Source organism: Pan troglodytes, chromosome 19, assembly GCF_028858775.2.
Source record: "Pan troglodytes isolate AG18354 chromosome 19, NHGRI_mPanTro3-v2.0_pri, whole genome shotgun sequence".
Lineage (NCBI taxonomy): Eukaryota > Metazoa > Chordata > Mammalia > Primates > Hominidae > Pan > Pan troglodytes.
In genome coordinates, this window is record NC_072417.2 from 52,939,547 (window position 1) to 52,955,033 (window position 15,487).

At 37.6% G+C, this 15,487-nt stretch overlaps 1 protein-coding gene across 7 annotated transcripts in view; it reads left to right on the forward strand.

Annotated features, from left to right (window-relative positions):
- LOC107968995 (coiled-coil domain-containing protein 144A) overlaps window positions 1-15,487 on the forward strand; it is a 93,721-nt gene that overhangs the window by 17,451 nt on the left and 60,783 nt on the right. For 5 of the 7 annotated variants that reach the window (XM_054670405.2, XM_054670409.2, XM_054670402.2 and 2 more), the window contains exons 3-6: window positions 5,914-6,162; window positions 8,240-8,313; window positions 9,591-10,427; window positions 12,463-12,599. In XM_054670405.2, coding sequence (XP_054526380.1) covers window positions 5,914-6,162; window positions 8,240-8,313; window positions 9,591-10,427; window positions 12,463-12,599 — 1,297 coding nt within the window. The remainder of the gene's footprint in view (window positions 1-5,913; window positions 6,163-8,239; window positions 8,314-9,590; window positions 10,428-12,462; window positions 12,600-15,487) is intronic. The other 2 variants (XM_054670406.2, XM_054670404.2) reach the window with 1 other exon arrangement.

A 15,487-nucleotide genomic window follows, 5' to 3' on the forward strand; every position in this document is an offset into this window, starting at 1 on the left:
AAAAGTATATTTATTATGAGTTTTTGTAAATCCTGTGTCTCTACAATACATACATACAATGCTGTCATGTATATTTAAGCTTAAAATGGTTAGACATAAATTCTGTTTTAAAAAATGTATATCGGTTGTGGAGGAGCCAAGCAAACAAAAAGACAGCAGTAACCTCTGCAGACTTAAATGTCCCTGTCTGACAGCTTTGAAGAGAGCAGTGGTTCTCCCAGCACGCAGCTGGAGATCTGAGAACGGGCAGACTGCCTCCTCAAGTGGGTCCCTGACCCCTGACCCCCGAGCAGCCTAACTGGGAGGCACCCCCCAGCAGGGGCACACTGACACCTCACACGGCAGGGTATTCCAACAGACCTGCAGCTGAGGGTCCTGTCTGTTAGAAGGAAAACTAACAAACAGAAAGGACGTCCACACCGAAAACCCATCTGTACATCACCATCATCAAAGACCAAAAGTAGATAAAACCACAAAGATGGGGAAAAAACAGAACAGAAAAACAGGAAACTCTAAAATGCAGAGCGCCTCTCCTCCTCCAAAGGAACGCAGTTCCTCACCAGCAACGGAACAAAGCTGGATGGAGAATGATTTTGACGAGCTGAGAGAAGAAGGCTTCAGACGATCAAATTACTCTGAGCTATGGGAGGACATTCAAACCAAAGGCAAAGAAGTTGAAAACTTTGAAAAAAATTTAGAAGAATGTATAACTAGAATAACCAATACAGAGAAGTGCTTAAAGGAGCTGATGGAGCTGAAAACCAAGGCTCGAGAACTACGTGAAGAATGCAGAAGCCTCAGGAGCCGATGCAATCAGCTGGAAGAAAGGGTATCAGCAATGGAAGATGAAATGAATGAAACGAAGCGAGAAGGGAAGTCTAGAGAAAAAAGAATAAAAAGAAATGAGCAAAGCCTCCAAGAAATATGGGACTATGTGAAAAGACCAAATCTACGTCTGATTGGTGTACCTGAAAGTGATGCGGAGAATGAAACCAAGTTGGAAAACACTCTGCAGGGTATTATCCAGGAGAACTTCCCCAATCTAGCAAGGCAGGCCAACGTTCAGATTCAGGAAATACAGAGAACGCCACAAAGATACTCCTCGAGAAGAGCAACTCCAAGACACATAATTGTCAGATTCACCAAAGTTGAAATGAAGGAAAAAATGTTAAGGGCAGCCAGACAGAGAGGTCGGGTTACCCTCAAAGGGAAGCCCATCAGACTAACAGCGGATCTCTCGGCAGAAACCCTACAAGCCAGAAGAGAGTGGGGGCCAATATTCAACATTCTTAAAGAAAAGAATTTTCAACCCAGAATTTCATATCCAGCCAAACTAAGCTTCATAAGTGAAGGAGAAATAAAATACTTTACAGACAAGCAAATGCTGACCGATTTTGTCACCACCAGGCCTGCCCTAAAAGAGCTCCTGAAGGAAGCGCTAAACATGGAAAGGAACAACCGGTACCAGCCGCTGCAAAATCATGCCAAAATGTAAAGACCATCCAGACTAGGAAGAAACTGCATCAACTAACGAGCAAAATCACCAGCTAACATCATAATGACAGGATCAAATTCACACATAACAATATTAACTTTAAATGTAAATGGACTAAATTCTCCAATTAAAAGACACTGTCTGGCAAGTTGGATAAAGAGTCAAGACCCATCAGTGTGCTGTATTCAGGAAACCCATCTCATGTGCAGAGACACACATAGGCTTAAAATAAAAGGATGGAGGAAGATCTACCAAGCAAATGGAAAAAAAAAAAAGGCAGGGGTTGCAATCCTAGTCTCTGATAAAACAGACTTTAAACCAACAAAGATCAAAAGAGACAAAGAAGGCCATTACATAATGGTAAAGGGATCAATTCAACAAGAGGAGCTAACTATCCTAAATATTTATGCACCCAATACAGGAGCACCCAGATTCATAAAGCAAGTCCTGAGTGACCTACAAAGAGACTTAGACTCCCACACATTAATAATGGGAGACTTTAACACCCCACTGTCAACATTAGACAGATCAACGAGACAGAAAGTCAACAAGGATACCCAGGAATTGAACTCAGCTCTGCACCAAGCGGACCTAATAGACATCTACAGAACTCTCCACCCCAAATCAACAGAATATACATTTTTTTCAGCACCACACCACACCTATTCCAAAATTGACCACATAGTTGGAAGTAAAGCTCTCCTCAGCAAATGTAAAAGAACAGAAATTATAACAAACTATCTCTCAGACCACAGTGCAATCAAACTAGAACTCAGGATTAAGAATCTCACTCAAAGCCGCTCAACTACATGGAAACTGAACAACCTGCTCCTGAATGACTGCTAGGTACATAACGAAATGAAGGCAGAAATAAAGATGTTCTTTGAAACCAACGAGAACAAAGACACAACATACCAGAATCTCTGGGACGCATTCAAAGCAGTGTGCAGAGGGAAATTTATAGCACTAAATGCCCACAAGAGAAAGCAGGAAAGATCCAAAATTGACACCCTAACATCACAATTAAAAGAACTAGAAAAGCAAGAGCAAACACATTCAAAAGCTAGCAGAAGGCAAGAAATAACTAAAATCAGAGCAGAACTGAAGGAAATAGAGACACAAAAAACCCTTCAAAAAATTAATGAATCCAGGAGCTGGTTTTTTGAAAGGATCAACAAAATTGATAGACCGCTAGCAAGACTAATAAAGAAAAAAAGAGAGAAGAATCAAATAGACGCAATAAAAAATGATAAAGGGGATATCACCACCGATCCCACAGAAATACAAACTACCATCAGAGAATACTACAAACACCTCTACGCAAATAAACTAGAAAATCTAGAAGAAATGGATACATTCCTCGACACATATACTCTCCCAAGACTAAACCAGGAAGAAGTTGAATCTCTGAATAGACCAATAACAGGAGCTGAAATTGTGGCAATAATCAATAGTTTACCAACCAAAAAGAGTCCAGGACCAGATGGATTCACAGCCAAATTCTACCAGAGGTACAAGGAGGAACTGGTACCATTCCTTCTGAAACTATTCCAATCAATAGAAAAAGAGGGAATCCTCCCTAACTCATTTTATGAGGCCAGCATCATTCTGATACCAAAGCCTGGCAGAGACACAACCAAAAAAGAGAATTTTAGACCAATATCCTTGATGAACATTGATGCAAAAATCCTCAATAAAATACTGGCAAACCGAATCCAGCAGCACATCAAAAAGCTTATCCACCATGATCAAGTGGGCTTCATCCCTGGGATGCAAGGCTGGTTCAACATACGCAAATCAATAAATGTAATCCAGCATATAAACAGAGCCAAAGACAAAAACCACATGATTATCTCAATAGATGCAGAAAAAGCCTTTGACAAAATTCAACAACCCTTCATGCTAAAAACTCTCAATAAATTAGGTATTGATGGGACATATTTCAAAATAATAAGAGCTATCTATGACAAACCCACAGCCAATATCATACTGAATGGGCAAAAACTGGAAGCATTCCCTTTGAAAACTGGCACAAGACAGGGATGCCCTCTCTCACCGCTCCTATTCAACATAGTGTTGGAAGTTCTGGCCAGGGCAATCAGGCAGGAGAAGGAAATAAAGGGTATTCAATTAGGAAAAGAGGAAGTCAAATTGTCCCTGTTTGCAGACGACATGATTGTTTATCTAGAAAACCCCATCGTCTCAGCCCAAAATCTCCTTAAGCTGATAAGCAACTTCAGCAAAGTCTCAGGATACAAAATCAATGTACAAAAATCACAAGCATTCTTATACACCAACAACAGACAAACAGAGAGCCAAATCATGAGTGAACTCCCATTCACAATTGCTTCAAAGAGAATAAAATACCTAGGAATCCAACTTACAAGGGATGTGAAGCACCTCTTCAAGGAGAACTACAAACCACTGCTCAAGGAACTAAAAGAGGATACAAACAAATGGAAGAACATTCCTTGCTCATGGGTAGGAAGAATCAATATCGTGAAAATGGCCATACTGCCCAAGGTAATTTACAGATTCAATGCCATCCCCATCAAGATACCAATGACTTTCTTCACAGAATTGGAAAAAACTACTTTAAAGTTCATATGGAACCAAAAGAGAGCCCGCATCGCCAAGTCAATCCTAAGCCAAAAGAACAAAGCTGGAGGCATCACACTACCTGACTTCAAACTATACTACAAGGCTACAGTAACCAAAACAGCATGGTACTGGTACCAAAACAGAAATATAGATCAATGGAACAGAACAGAGCCCTCAGAAATAACGCCGCTTACCTACAACTATCTGATCTTTGACAAACCTGAGAAAAACAAGCAATGGGGAAAGGATTCCCTATTTAATAAATGGTGCTGGGAAAACTGGCTAGCCATATGTAGAAAGCTGAAACTGGATCCCTTCCTTACACCTTATACAAAAATCAATTCAAGATGGATTAAAGATTTAAACATTAGACCTAAAACCATAAAAACCCTAGAAGAAAACCTAGGCATTACCATTCAGGACATAGGCGTGGGCAAGGACTTCATGTCCAAAACACCAAAAGCAATGGCAACAAAAGCCAAAATTGACAAATGGGATCTAATTAAACTAAAGAGCTTCTGCACAGCAAAAGAAACTACCATCAGAGTGAATAGGCAACCTACAACATGGGAGAAAATTTTCGCAACCTACTCATCTGACAAAGGGCTAATATCCAGAATCTACAGTGAACTCAAACAAATTTACAAGAAAAAAACAAACAACCCCATCAAAAAGTGGGCGAAGGACATGAACAGGCACTTCTCAAAAGAAGACATTTATGCAGCCAAAAAACACATGAAAAAATGCTCATCATCACTGGCCATCAGAGAAATGCAAATCAAAACCACTATGAGATATCATCTCACACCAGTTAGAATGGCAATCATTCAAAAGTCAGGAAACAACAGGTGCTGGAGAGGATGTGGAGAAATAGGAACACTTTTACACTGTTGGTGGGACTGTAAACTAGTTCAACCATTGTGGAAGTCAGTGTGGCGATTCCTCAGGGATCTAGAACTAGAAATACCATTTGACCCAGCCATCCCATTACTGGGTATATACCCAAATGACTATAAATCATGCTGCTATAAAGACACATGCACACGTATGTTTATTGTGTCATTATTCACAATAGCAAAGACTTGGAACCAACCCAAACGTCCAACAATGATAGACTGGATTAAGAAAATGTGGCACATATACACCATGGAATACTATGCAGCCATAAAAAATGATGAGTTCATATCCTTTGTAGGGACATGGATGAAATTGGAAACCATCATTCTCAGTAAACTATCGCAAGAACAAAAAACCAAACACCGCATATTCTCACTCATAGGTGGGAATTGAACAATGAGATCACATGGACACAGGAAGGGGAATATCATACTCTGGGGACTGTGGTGGGGAGGGGGGAGGGGGGAGGGATAGCATTCGGAGATATACCTAATGCTAGATGACGAGTTAGTGGGTGCAGCGCACCAGCATGGCACATGTATACATATGTAACTAAGCTGCACAATGTGCACATGTACCCTAAAACTTAAAGTATAATAAAAAAAATAAAAAATAAAAATATATATCCACGAAGAATCTTAATGGAAAGCAAAATATGTAATAGAGACTGCTGAGTGAATAAAAGTAAGTAATAGTAAACAGTAAAAATGTAGAAAAGTGAGAGATGATAGTTAATTAAACTTACCTGAATGAATTGTAAGCATAGGACATGTAAAATATAATAAGCCTGAATGCATAGTGTGTTGTGGGAGAGAGCAGGATGTGGGACTGTTTCTGTGAAGAAAGCATGTATACAAGTTAGTCAAATTATTGTGTTATTTACATCCTAAAAATGAAAACTTCATTTTCGGATTTTTCAGATTGGCATCCTACTAATTTGACCCTTAGTGATGAGACTTGTCAGAGATCCAAGAATCTGAAAGTTGATGATAAATGTCCATCTGTATCACCATCAATGCCTGAAAATCAGTCAGCAACCAAAGAACTGGGACAGATGAACTTAACAGAACGAGAAAAGATGGACACTGGAGTTGTACTTCTCTCAGGGAATGATACTCTCCATGACCTGTGCCAATCACAGCTACCAGAAAACAAAGAGAGCAAAGAAGGTAACAAAGAAGCATAGAGAATTCAGTCCTAGAGTGCCTCTGCTTGGCTGCATAGATCTATAGTTCTGACTTAAAAAAACTTTTTCTGGTAAAATGTGCTTTGTGTTTACTCACCTTTTGCACTGAACAGAATACCTTTTGGCAGGATATTTGTGTTCTTCCTTTAACCAAAGCAACATCTAGATAACAGAGAATTAGGGGAAAGCATGATTTTCTTTAGGAAGTAGGATTATATTTAGAATATAGGGACTAAGTATGTTTAGGGACTAACATAGGATTATATTTAGGATAACTTAGTAGAGACCTAAAGATTGCTGACTCAAACACAATGTGGTTTCTTTGCTTTATTTTTACAGCTCTGAATTCACAGCTGTTAGTTATAACTATATGCACTATAATTTAAAAGACACCTTCCCACACCTGTAATCTCAGCACTTTAGGAGGCCGAGGTGGGTGGATCATGAGGTCAGTAGTTCGAGACCAGCCTGGCCAATATGGTGAAACCCCATCTCTACTAAAAATACAAAAAAAACTAGCCGGGCATGGTGGTGAACGCCTGTAGTCCCAGCTACTCAGGAGGCTGAAGCAGGAGAATCGCTGGAACCCAGAAGGTGGAGGTTGCAGTGAGCCGAGATTGCGCCACTGCACTCCAACCTGGGCAATAGAGGAAGACTCTGTCTCAAAAAACAAAAACAAAAACAAAAAAACACCTTCCAAAAGCAAATATTAAGTGACTTCCTATCGTTTCTATGACTTTGTGTATTATAGAATTGACTTTCCAAGTCAGTAATTAATGAGACTTATTGAGAATTTGCTGCATAGTATCTCCTTGGCTGTGTCCACATGAGCTACCACCTTGCGTTAATAAATGTGTTCGCTAGGGATGTTGGTTTTGGCATTGACAGTGTTCTATCACCAATGCAAATAAGACCAGGGACCACTCTTGAGAACATTAATGTCCAAGCATCTTAAAATTATACGTAAGGCTTTCATAATGTGACTTCTGCTCAGTTCTCCATCTTTAGCCCTTTCCCCCGTGTGCCCTTTCTCTGGCCTTACTGAACTGCTGGTCCTGTCCTGCTGACCCATCCTTCGATTGCAGGCAAACACATATACTCTTTCAGGCCTCTTTCTGCCTTTTGTTGCTGCCTGTCATGCTCTCACTCTTTCCTGTCCCCTACCCCTTCTAATTAGGCTAGCCTCACTCTTTAAGCCTCAGCTCGGGCAGGATCTCTAGAAAAGTCATCTCTGACATGCTTTCTTTTCACTCTTTAAATCCTAGTGCCTAGCACATAGCAAGACTCAATACATAATTGCTGAGTAAAATAGATAATGACTCTTTGTACAAAGATGATTTTCAAGATTGTTCCCTACAGTCAAGGAGCAAAGGGAATAGACATGTAAAGCAATAATTGACAGTTCGGGTGGTGGAGATGCAGTAGAAAAATCAGTAAAGTTCTAGGGCAGCCCTAAGGAAGGAGATACCTAGATACCTATTTACCTGGGGAAAGATGAGGATGAGGGTCAACTTCACCTAGCAGTCTGTTTTTTATTTTATGTATTTTATTTATTTATTTTTAGCAGTCTGTTTTAAAAGATGAAAATATTAATACATTTGTCAGAATACTACAGGGAACCATTTCAGATGTTAGGAAGAGGTTGTACACCAATAAAGGTGTCCACAGTCATTTTGGAAATCATTAATAAGGTACTATTATGAAGTGGAGAACAGTATGCAGCATTGCCTGATAATATTGCTACTGCATTCCAAAATTTTGTTTTGTTTGTGATGGCTTTGTTCATTGATGTTGGGTGGATGAATCTGTGAGTGAATCTTCAACATGATTGTATTTCTTTAACCTGGTGGCATCTAGTGTCTCCCAGAAAGTGGTTTGTTGAAGTTTTGGAGAATTAGAAGTATTTCTTAAAGAAGTAAGTATTCCACTAAAGATCAAGCTTCATTTAAACTCTCAATTTATGAAATAAAATGAAATGTAATTTAAAATCTATTTTTATAAAGACTATGTCTTTTATCTAACTGTTCTAAGTAGTTTAACTGAACGTTTGGATTTTGCAGCAGAACAAGACTTGGAGCTGACATCAGAGGAAGAGCAAGAAAGACTTAAAGAATGCGAAAATAAGCAGCCACAGGTGTGGAAACATTTAAACTAAAATCTAAATTTCTGGTTTAATACTCTTTGCTTTGCTTTAATAATATAAGCTAGCCCAAATGAAATTACCTCTCAGACTAGCCTTTGAGAATCAATAGATCCTTACTTAATATTTAATTTTAAATACATTTAAACTAGTTATAAAACACAATATTGTTAGAATCTATCATAACTTATAGTTAATCTTTACCCTTGGAGTAGAGGCAAACATTCCAGAATTTTGTTTGCTCTTCCATTCTTACAATATCCTTACGGGATAAAGAAGGTAATGTCAATTATTGACTTATATTATTAAGCAACAGAAATTATGAACAATTTAACAGTGATGGCCACTGAGTTGGATTCATGGTATAAGAGTAATCATGGCCAGTGGCTCAAATTTTGCAGTTTTATATTGCCAGTTACTAATGCCTAGGTTAAAGATGTGGCCTTTCATTGACTTCACGGTCTACATTCAGTGAGAGTGGGGTTAAGAAATCAACCCAACTGCCTATTAAGGGACTCATACCTTGCAGAATGGGATCTTTGGTGTTAGGGTACAAACAATAACTTTCTAACTTTTTAGATGCAGAAACTTAGTAAGAATTATCTTTAAAGTTTTAGTTAGTGTTATTAGGGGACCATAGTATATATTAGAACTGAACTGAAGAAGATAGTCTAGATATATAACCCTATGATGTTACAGTATATAATTTGAATTAAAACTTAAGAATTTGCTTTTGTTTCTGATTGGTGTTGATTCAGGCTCCTAATAATTTGAAGATTGCCTACCCTCCAGTTAGTAATCTATAGAACTTACATGTAGTAATATATAGTACTTACATATAGTAATATGTAGTACTTACATATAGTAATATGTAGTACTTACATGTACTGTAGGGGCTCACTTTTCAAGTGAGGAAGCCTTTGTAACACTAGAAATCATCTGCTAATTCATTTTTGGTAGATTTAACACATAATGAATTAAGTTTATTCCAAACAAACAGTGACAAAGTTAAGTTTGCTGGTTCATATTTTTCTCCTCCTTTCAGCTAAGACAATTTTTTTTAACTTCTTAGTTACAAGCCAGTGATTTGGGAGTAGCTAAACCTAGATGAAGAAGTTTAACAGTTAAATTTTCATTTTAATTATTTGTGAATTTTTCTTTGTTCATACCTGTTATTTAAGGACAAAGCTATTTTTAAAACATGTAGCCCAACAGAGAAGACACCCAAGAAACAAAACAAGCAAATTAATCTTCCACTTTTGCATCTGCAGAAAACGTCTCAAGAACCAGAAATGGCTAAGGATTGTGATAGAGAGGATATACCTATATATCCAGTACTTCCTCATGTGCAAAAATCTGAGGAAATGCGGATTGAACAAGACAAATTAGAGTGGAAAAACCAATTAAAACTCGTCATAAATGAGTTAAAGCAGAGGTTTGGTGAAATTTATGAAAAATACAAAATTCCGGCTTGTCCTGAGGAAGAGCCACTACTTGATAACTCTACAAGAGGAACAGATGTAAAGGATATTCCCTTTAATTTGACAAATAACATACCTGGTTGTGAGGAAGAAGATGCATCTGAAATATCTGTCTCAGTGGTATTCGAGACATTTCCTGAACAAAAAGAACCCAGTCTCAAAAATATCATCCATCCATACTATCATCCGTACTCTGGGTCCCAGGAACATGTTTGCCAGTCATCTTCTAAGCTTCATTTACATGAAAATAAATTAGACTGCGACAATGATAACAAACCAGGCATTGGACATATTTTTAGTACAGATAAGAACTTTCATAATGCTGCAAGCACTAAGAAAGCAAGGAACCCAGAAGTGGTTATGGTTGAAATGAAAGAAGACCAAGAGTTTGATTTGCAAATGACAAAAAATATGAACCAAAATAGTGACAGTGGCAGTACAAATAACTATAAAAGCCTGAAACCTAAATTAGAAAATCTGAGTTCTTTACCACCAGATTCTGACAGAACATCAGAAGTATATCTACATGAAGAATTACAGCAAGACATGCAAAAGTTTAAGAATGAGGTCAACACATTAGAAGAGTTCCTGGCTTTGAAGAAAGAAAATGTTCAACTTCATAAAGAGGTAGGGTTTTACTTGTTGCCACTCTTTGTTTTTTCTCTCAATTATCTGGTCCATTCTGATTTTCCACTTAGGAAAAGCATATGAAAAGCATACAGTTTGGTTGTCTAAATCTGTAATTGTGTGTAGAAACAGATGATTTCTAAGTAATAGGAGTTTAGGAAAACTTTCTCATAATCTTTGTTTCTTAATTGACCTAAGTCTCTCTGTCAGTCTTCCAAGTGGCGTATGGATTGTGAAACTCATGTAGCCATATATCATGTGACCTTCAGAACCAGGAGAGGCGTCAAGAAAATCGCTAAAGGAAATGTGATGAGCTTGAGGGCTTTTTCCTTTTACCGACTTAAAGATGAGTTGTGTCTAACAATAAGATGGGAATACAGTAGAAAGGAAGCAATGACTAAGAAGAGATATAAAAATGTATCTAGCAGGCGTGGTGGCAAACACCTGTAGTCTCAGCTACTAGGGAGCCTAAGGCAGGAGGATCATTTGAGGCCAGGCATTCTGGGCCGTAGTGTGCTATGCCGATCAGGTGTTCACACTAAGTTCGGCATCAATATGGTGACCTCCTGGGAGCGGGGCACCACCAGATTTGCTAAGGAAGGGTGAACCAGCCCAGGTCGGAAATGGAGCAGGTCATAAGTAACTCCTGTGCTGATCAGTAGTGGGATCGTGCTTCTGAATAGCTACTGCATTCCAGCCTGGGCAACATAGTGAGACCTCATCTCTTACTAAAAAAAAAAAAGAAAAGAAAAAAAAAAGTATCCAGCCCTGAGAGCTGCAGCAAATATTCCTGGCCAATGAATCTGTTTATTGTGCTTTTCAGGTTTATCTGTTTAACTCAAACTGTTGGAACTTAGAATTGCATCATGACCACTTTAAATATTTTTCAACAACAAGTATATACACTTTAATATATTTGTTAATATAACTACTCTCCACTGTTTCTGTTGAATCAGACCTTTATGTTATGTTGCTTAATAAAGTACAGTAAGTTTTGGCATATATATTTTTTCCATGTAAGTAGCATAAATGCTCAGCCAAACACTTAGTATATGATGCCAAAGTAGAAAGCTGAGTCTTCTACATTGATTAGGGCAGGCCTCCCACCCTCTGCTAAGGCATTAAATTATTTTACCCAAGTCACACTTTTAACCTATCTGATTAATTTGCCGAATTTGTCTGATTCAGCATTATGGAATTGTACTGTCTCTTTTGGTGCCACAAAATGCTAGGTAATGGCACTTTAGGGGCTTTGGATCAATCATTTTAATCTTTTTTGGCTTTAGCCCAGTTATCAATAGAGAGTGAGCCAAAGTAGATTCTTATACTGTATATCCTCCAGCTATAAACTTTTATGGCTATTGAATGTGAAATTTGGGAAGCATCTCATTTCCAGAATTCCACCCTAGCTCAGCAGTTTCACTCTGCTTTTTGTGTTGTGGCAGACTTGTATTTCAGTAAGCACCTTCACCTTTTTGATATCCCAGGATTCAAATGAAAAAAAAAAAAAAAAAAGACAAAAGTTAGTGGGGGAAAAGAATAGCTTAGTGCAGAAAAGGGAAAGCTTCCTTTCTTTTCCTGAAACCCCACAGTGTTGTATCCTCTCAATCTGGCTGTTTAATATGAAAGTCAAGTGGCAAAGACAGAAGAAGACATGCTTTGTGTCTTTATCTTCTTATTCATGTTTGTGCCAGTCAAATGAGGTAAAAATTCATAATACATAGTGAAGGGTGGTTGGGAATAAAAGCACAAAATTAAGAAGGGCCCTGGTTGAAATTTTGGAAAATTCTGTCTCATTCATTGAAACAGAAATGAAGCTGACTTTACAAAAATGTTGATGATAAAATTATAATAATTATAATTATATGATGATAGTTCCAGATGTGATAAAATTAAGGTAAGCACCAAATATTTTAATGACTAAAATTATAATTAAACTGAGTCAAGTGATGATGAAATCAATGAAAACAGAAAAAAGTTCTTTGTATTGAATAAAGCAATAACAATCATCGTGAACATCAAACTCTCACTCAAGGTTGAAGAAGAAATGGAGAAGCACAGAAGTAATAGCACAGAATTATCAGGAACCCTAACTGATGGTACTACTTTTGGCAATGATGATGATGGACTAAATCAGCAGATTCCTAGGAAGGAAAATGGAGAGCATGACAGGTAAGCCTATAGCAGTGTTTAACAGGAGACAATTGGTCAAGCGTGGTGGCTCACGCCTGTAATCCAGCAATTTGGGAGGCCAAGGTGGGTGAATCACCTGAGGTCAGGAGTTCAAGACCAGCCTGACCAACATGGATAAACCCCGTCTCTACTAAAAATACAAAATTAGCCAGGTGTAGTGGTGCATGCCTGTAATCCCAGTTACTCAGGAGGCTGAGGCAAGAGAATCGTTTGAGCCTGGGAAGCGGGGGTTGTGGTGAGCCGTTTTCATGCCATTGCACTTGAGCCTGGGCAACAAGAGTAAAACTCCGTTTCAAAAAAAAAAAAAAGCAAAAACAGAAACAAAAACAAAAAACAGGAGACAATTATGTGCTATGAAATGAATCCTAATTTGGGCTAATATTCATGATGAACAGATTTTATACTTTTACTAGGATATTCAGCCTTCCTTGGTTATCAGAAAAATGCAAACTAACAATGACACACCATGTTTTCCAATCATATTGATATTTTATTTAAAAAATAGGAAGTATTGGCAAATGTGAAGAAAAAGGCGTTTTCATACACTTGTTAAATGAAATTGATGAATCCTTTTTGCAGGGTAATTTAGTAGCATGTATCAAAATTTCAAATATGTCACTTCTTTAACCTAACAACTTCACTTTTGGGACAAGATCCTACAGGAAAGTATGACTTGTGTAAACACATACACATATGTGTTAAGGACATTTATTACATGTAGTATGGAACATACAATAGGCTAATAGGTTAAATATATATAATGTTAAGTATATATGATATATTTATGTTAAGGATATTTATATATGTTACATATATACTTATGTATAAGGATATTTATTATAGCATTGTAATATCAAGAAGTTGGAGATAGTCTAAATCCTTAGCAATAAGGAAATAGTACAATTGTCCTACCCAGAAAATAATGTAGCATGCACTCATTTTAATAAAAGAAGTTGTTAGACCAGGAGTGTACTGATTATTTCACAATTAAAGTCTATTTAAAGCCTTTAGTTTGATGACACATCTTAAGCCAGTTTTGTTGGAATTCTCATAATATCTGCTGAGTTACAAAAGGAAGGAAGCTACATGCTACATTGACACTGTACCTTGTTAGCAACAGAATTCTAGTTATTAAATTTTTGTTTTTTGCTGTCCATGTGTGAGTGCTGAAATACCAGATCCTCAAATTAATCTGAATATTGCCAAGGGATTGCACATGGGGATTCATGTTCCGTGTCAGCTTTTCAATATACTGGGTAAAACTTACTAAAATACAACAGAGGATCTTAGCTCTACTGAACCAAGAATTGGACAGCTCTTTTTGTAAAGAGCCAGTTAGTAAATATTTTAGGCCTTGTGAATTATAAAAGGCATAAGTGTGGCTGCATTTCAAGGAAATTTCCTTATGAAAACAGGCAGTGGGCTGGATTTGCTCCACAAGCACCAATTTGTTGATCCTTGTGCTAAAACCAAGGTGCTGTTATGCAGTGAATCCTCTTTTTAAAGGTACCCTACATGCATGCCATTATCCTTTCTTTTAAAAGATAATGTATTTCAGTAGGAAACACACCATATTTTTCAACAGTAGCTTCATATAATTTAGACAAATTTGATTTACAAAATAAGATTATTTTCTGCACTTGTCCCCTTTTATTCTTGTTATAGAATTCCATATTTTGACTATTACTTTGTATATTTGATGAGTATAAAATATTCTAGAGTTAGATGATTTTTATCAAGCAAGAAATACTTCTCCTGAAACTTTTAGTCTTCCTTGGTCTTTATGTATAAGCATGAGCAAAATGATAATCAGCTTATATAATCTAGAAATGTTCAAGAGGTCTTTTGGTTTTATAAGTTAATGAATTTTTATTTAATACCTTCATCTGGCATTTCAAAAATGCCATATAGATATGATTTTAAAAAAACTTTTAAAGGGTAAAAATATAGCATATAGTTATATAAGAATTGAAAAATACAGCTAAACAAGAAGAAAATTAGATCATCTACAGTCATGCCCCTAGGTATGCTGGCCTTGAAAGAATGGTTTATACTCATGGATTCAGATTTCTTGTCCATTCACTCTTGAGCTGATACCAGTAATTTTCACTCCCACCACTCTTCCAAGATTGTTGTTCTCAAGTTTACCATTGATTTGTAAATCTAGACATTGTTTCTTAGACCTCATTTTATTTAACCTGTCAGCAATATTGGACCCAATGGAAAACTCTCTCCTCCATAACAGTGTCTTCACTTGGCTTTCAGGATCTCACTCACTCACCTGGCTTTTCTTCCTGCCTTTCCAGTCCATCTGTCATAGTCTGTTTTGCTTTCTTCTCATATCCCACCTTTTACACATTGATATGTCCCAGGACTGATATGTCCCAGGACTCAGTCCTCAATCTTCTTTCTCATGGCTTTTACTACCTTGTGTGTGCTAATGATTTCCAAATGCATGTCTCCAGCCTAGATCTCTCTCCTTAATTCCAGACTTCTATACCAACCTGCCTACTTGACATCTCTGTTTGATTGGTCACGAACTGTTGGGTATCACAAACTTACCAGGTCCAAGATTGGGGTACCGATATTCTTTCTCATACCTACCCCTCACATGGTCTTTCCTACTTGCATTAATGGCAACTCTTGCAGTTGCTCTGCTAGAAACTAAGGTGTCGTCATTGACTCCCCTCTCTCTCTGACACCTCACATCTAATCTGTCAGCAGATCTTGTCAGGAGTACCTGAAGAATATATCCAGAAGCCAGTCATATTTTCCATTTCCAAGCCACCACCATCTGCTCTCTAGATGCATGTAATAGACTGTTAATTGGTCTGTTTTTTTAAAGAAACCTCTTTTCATTAATCCTT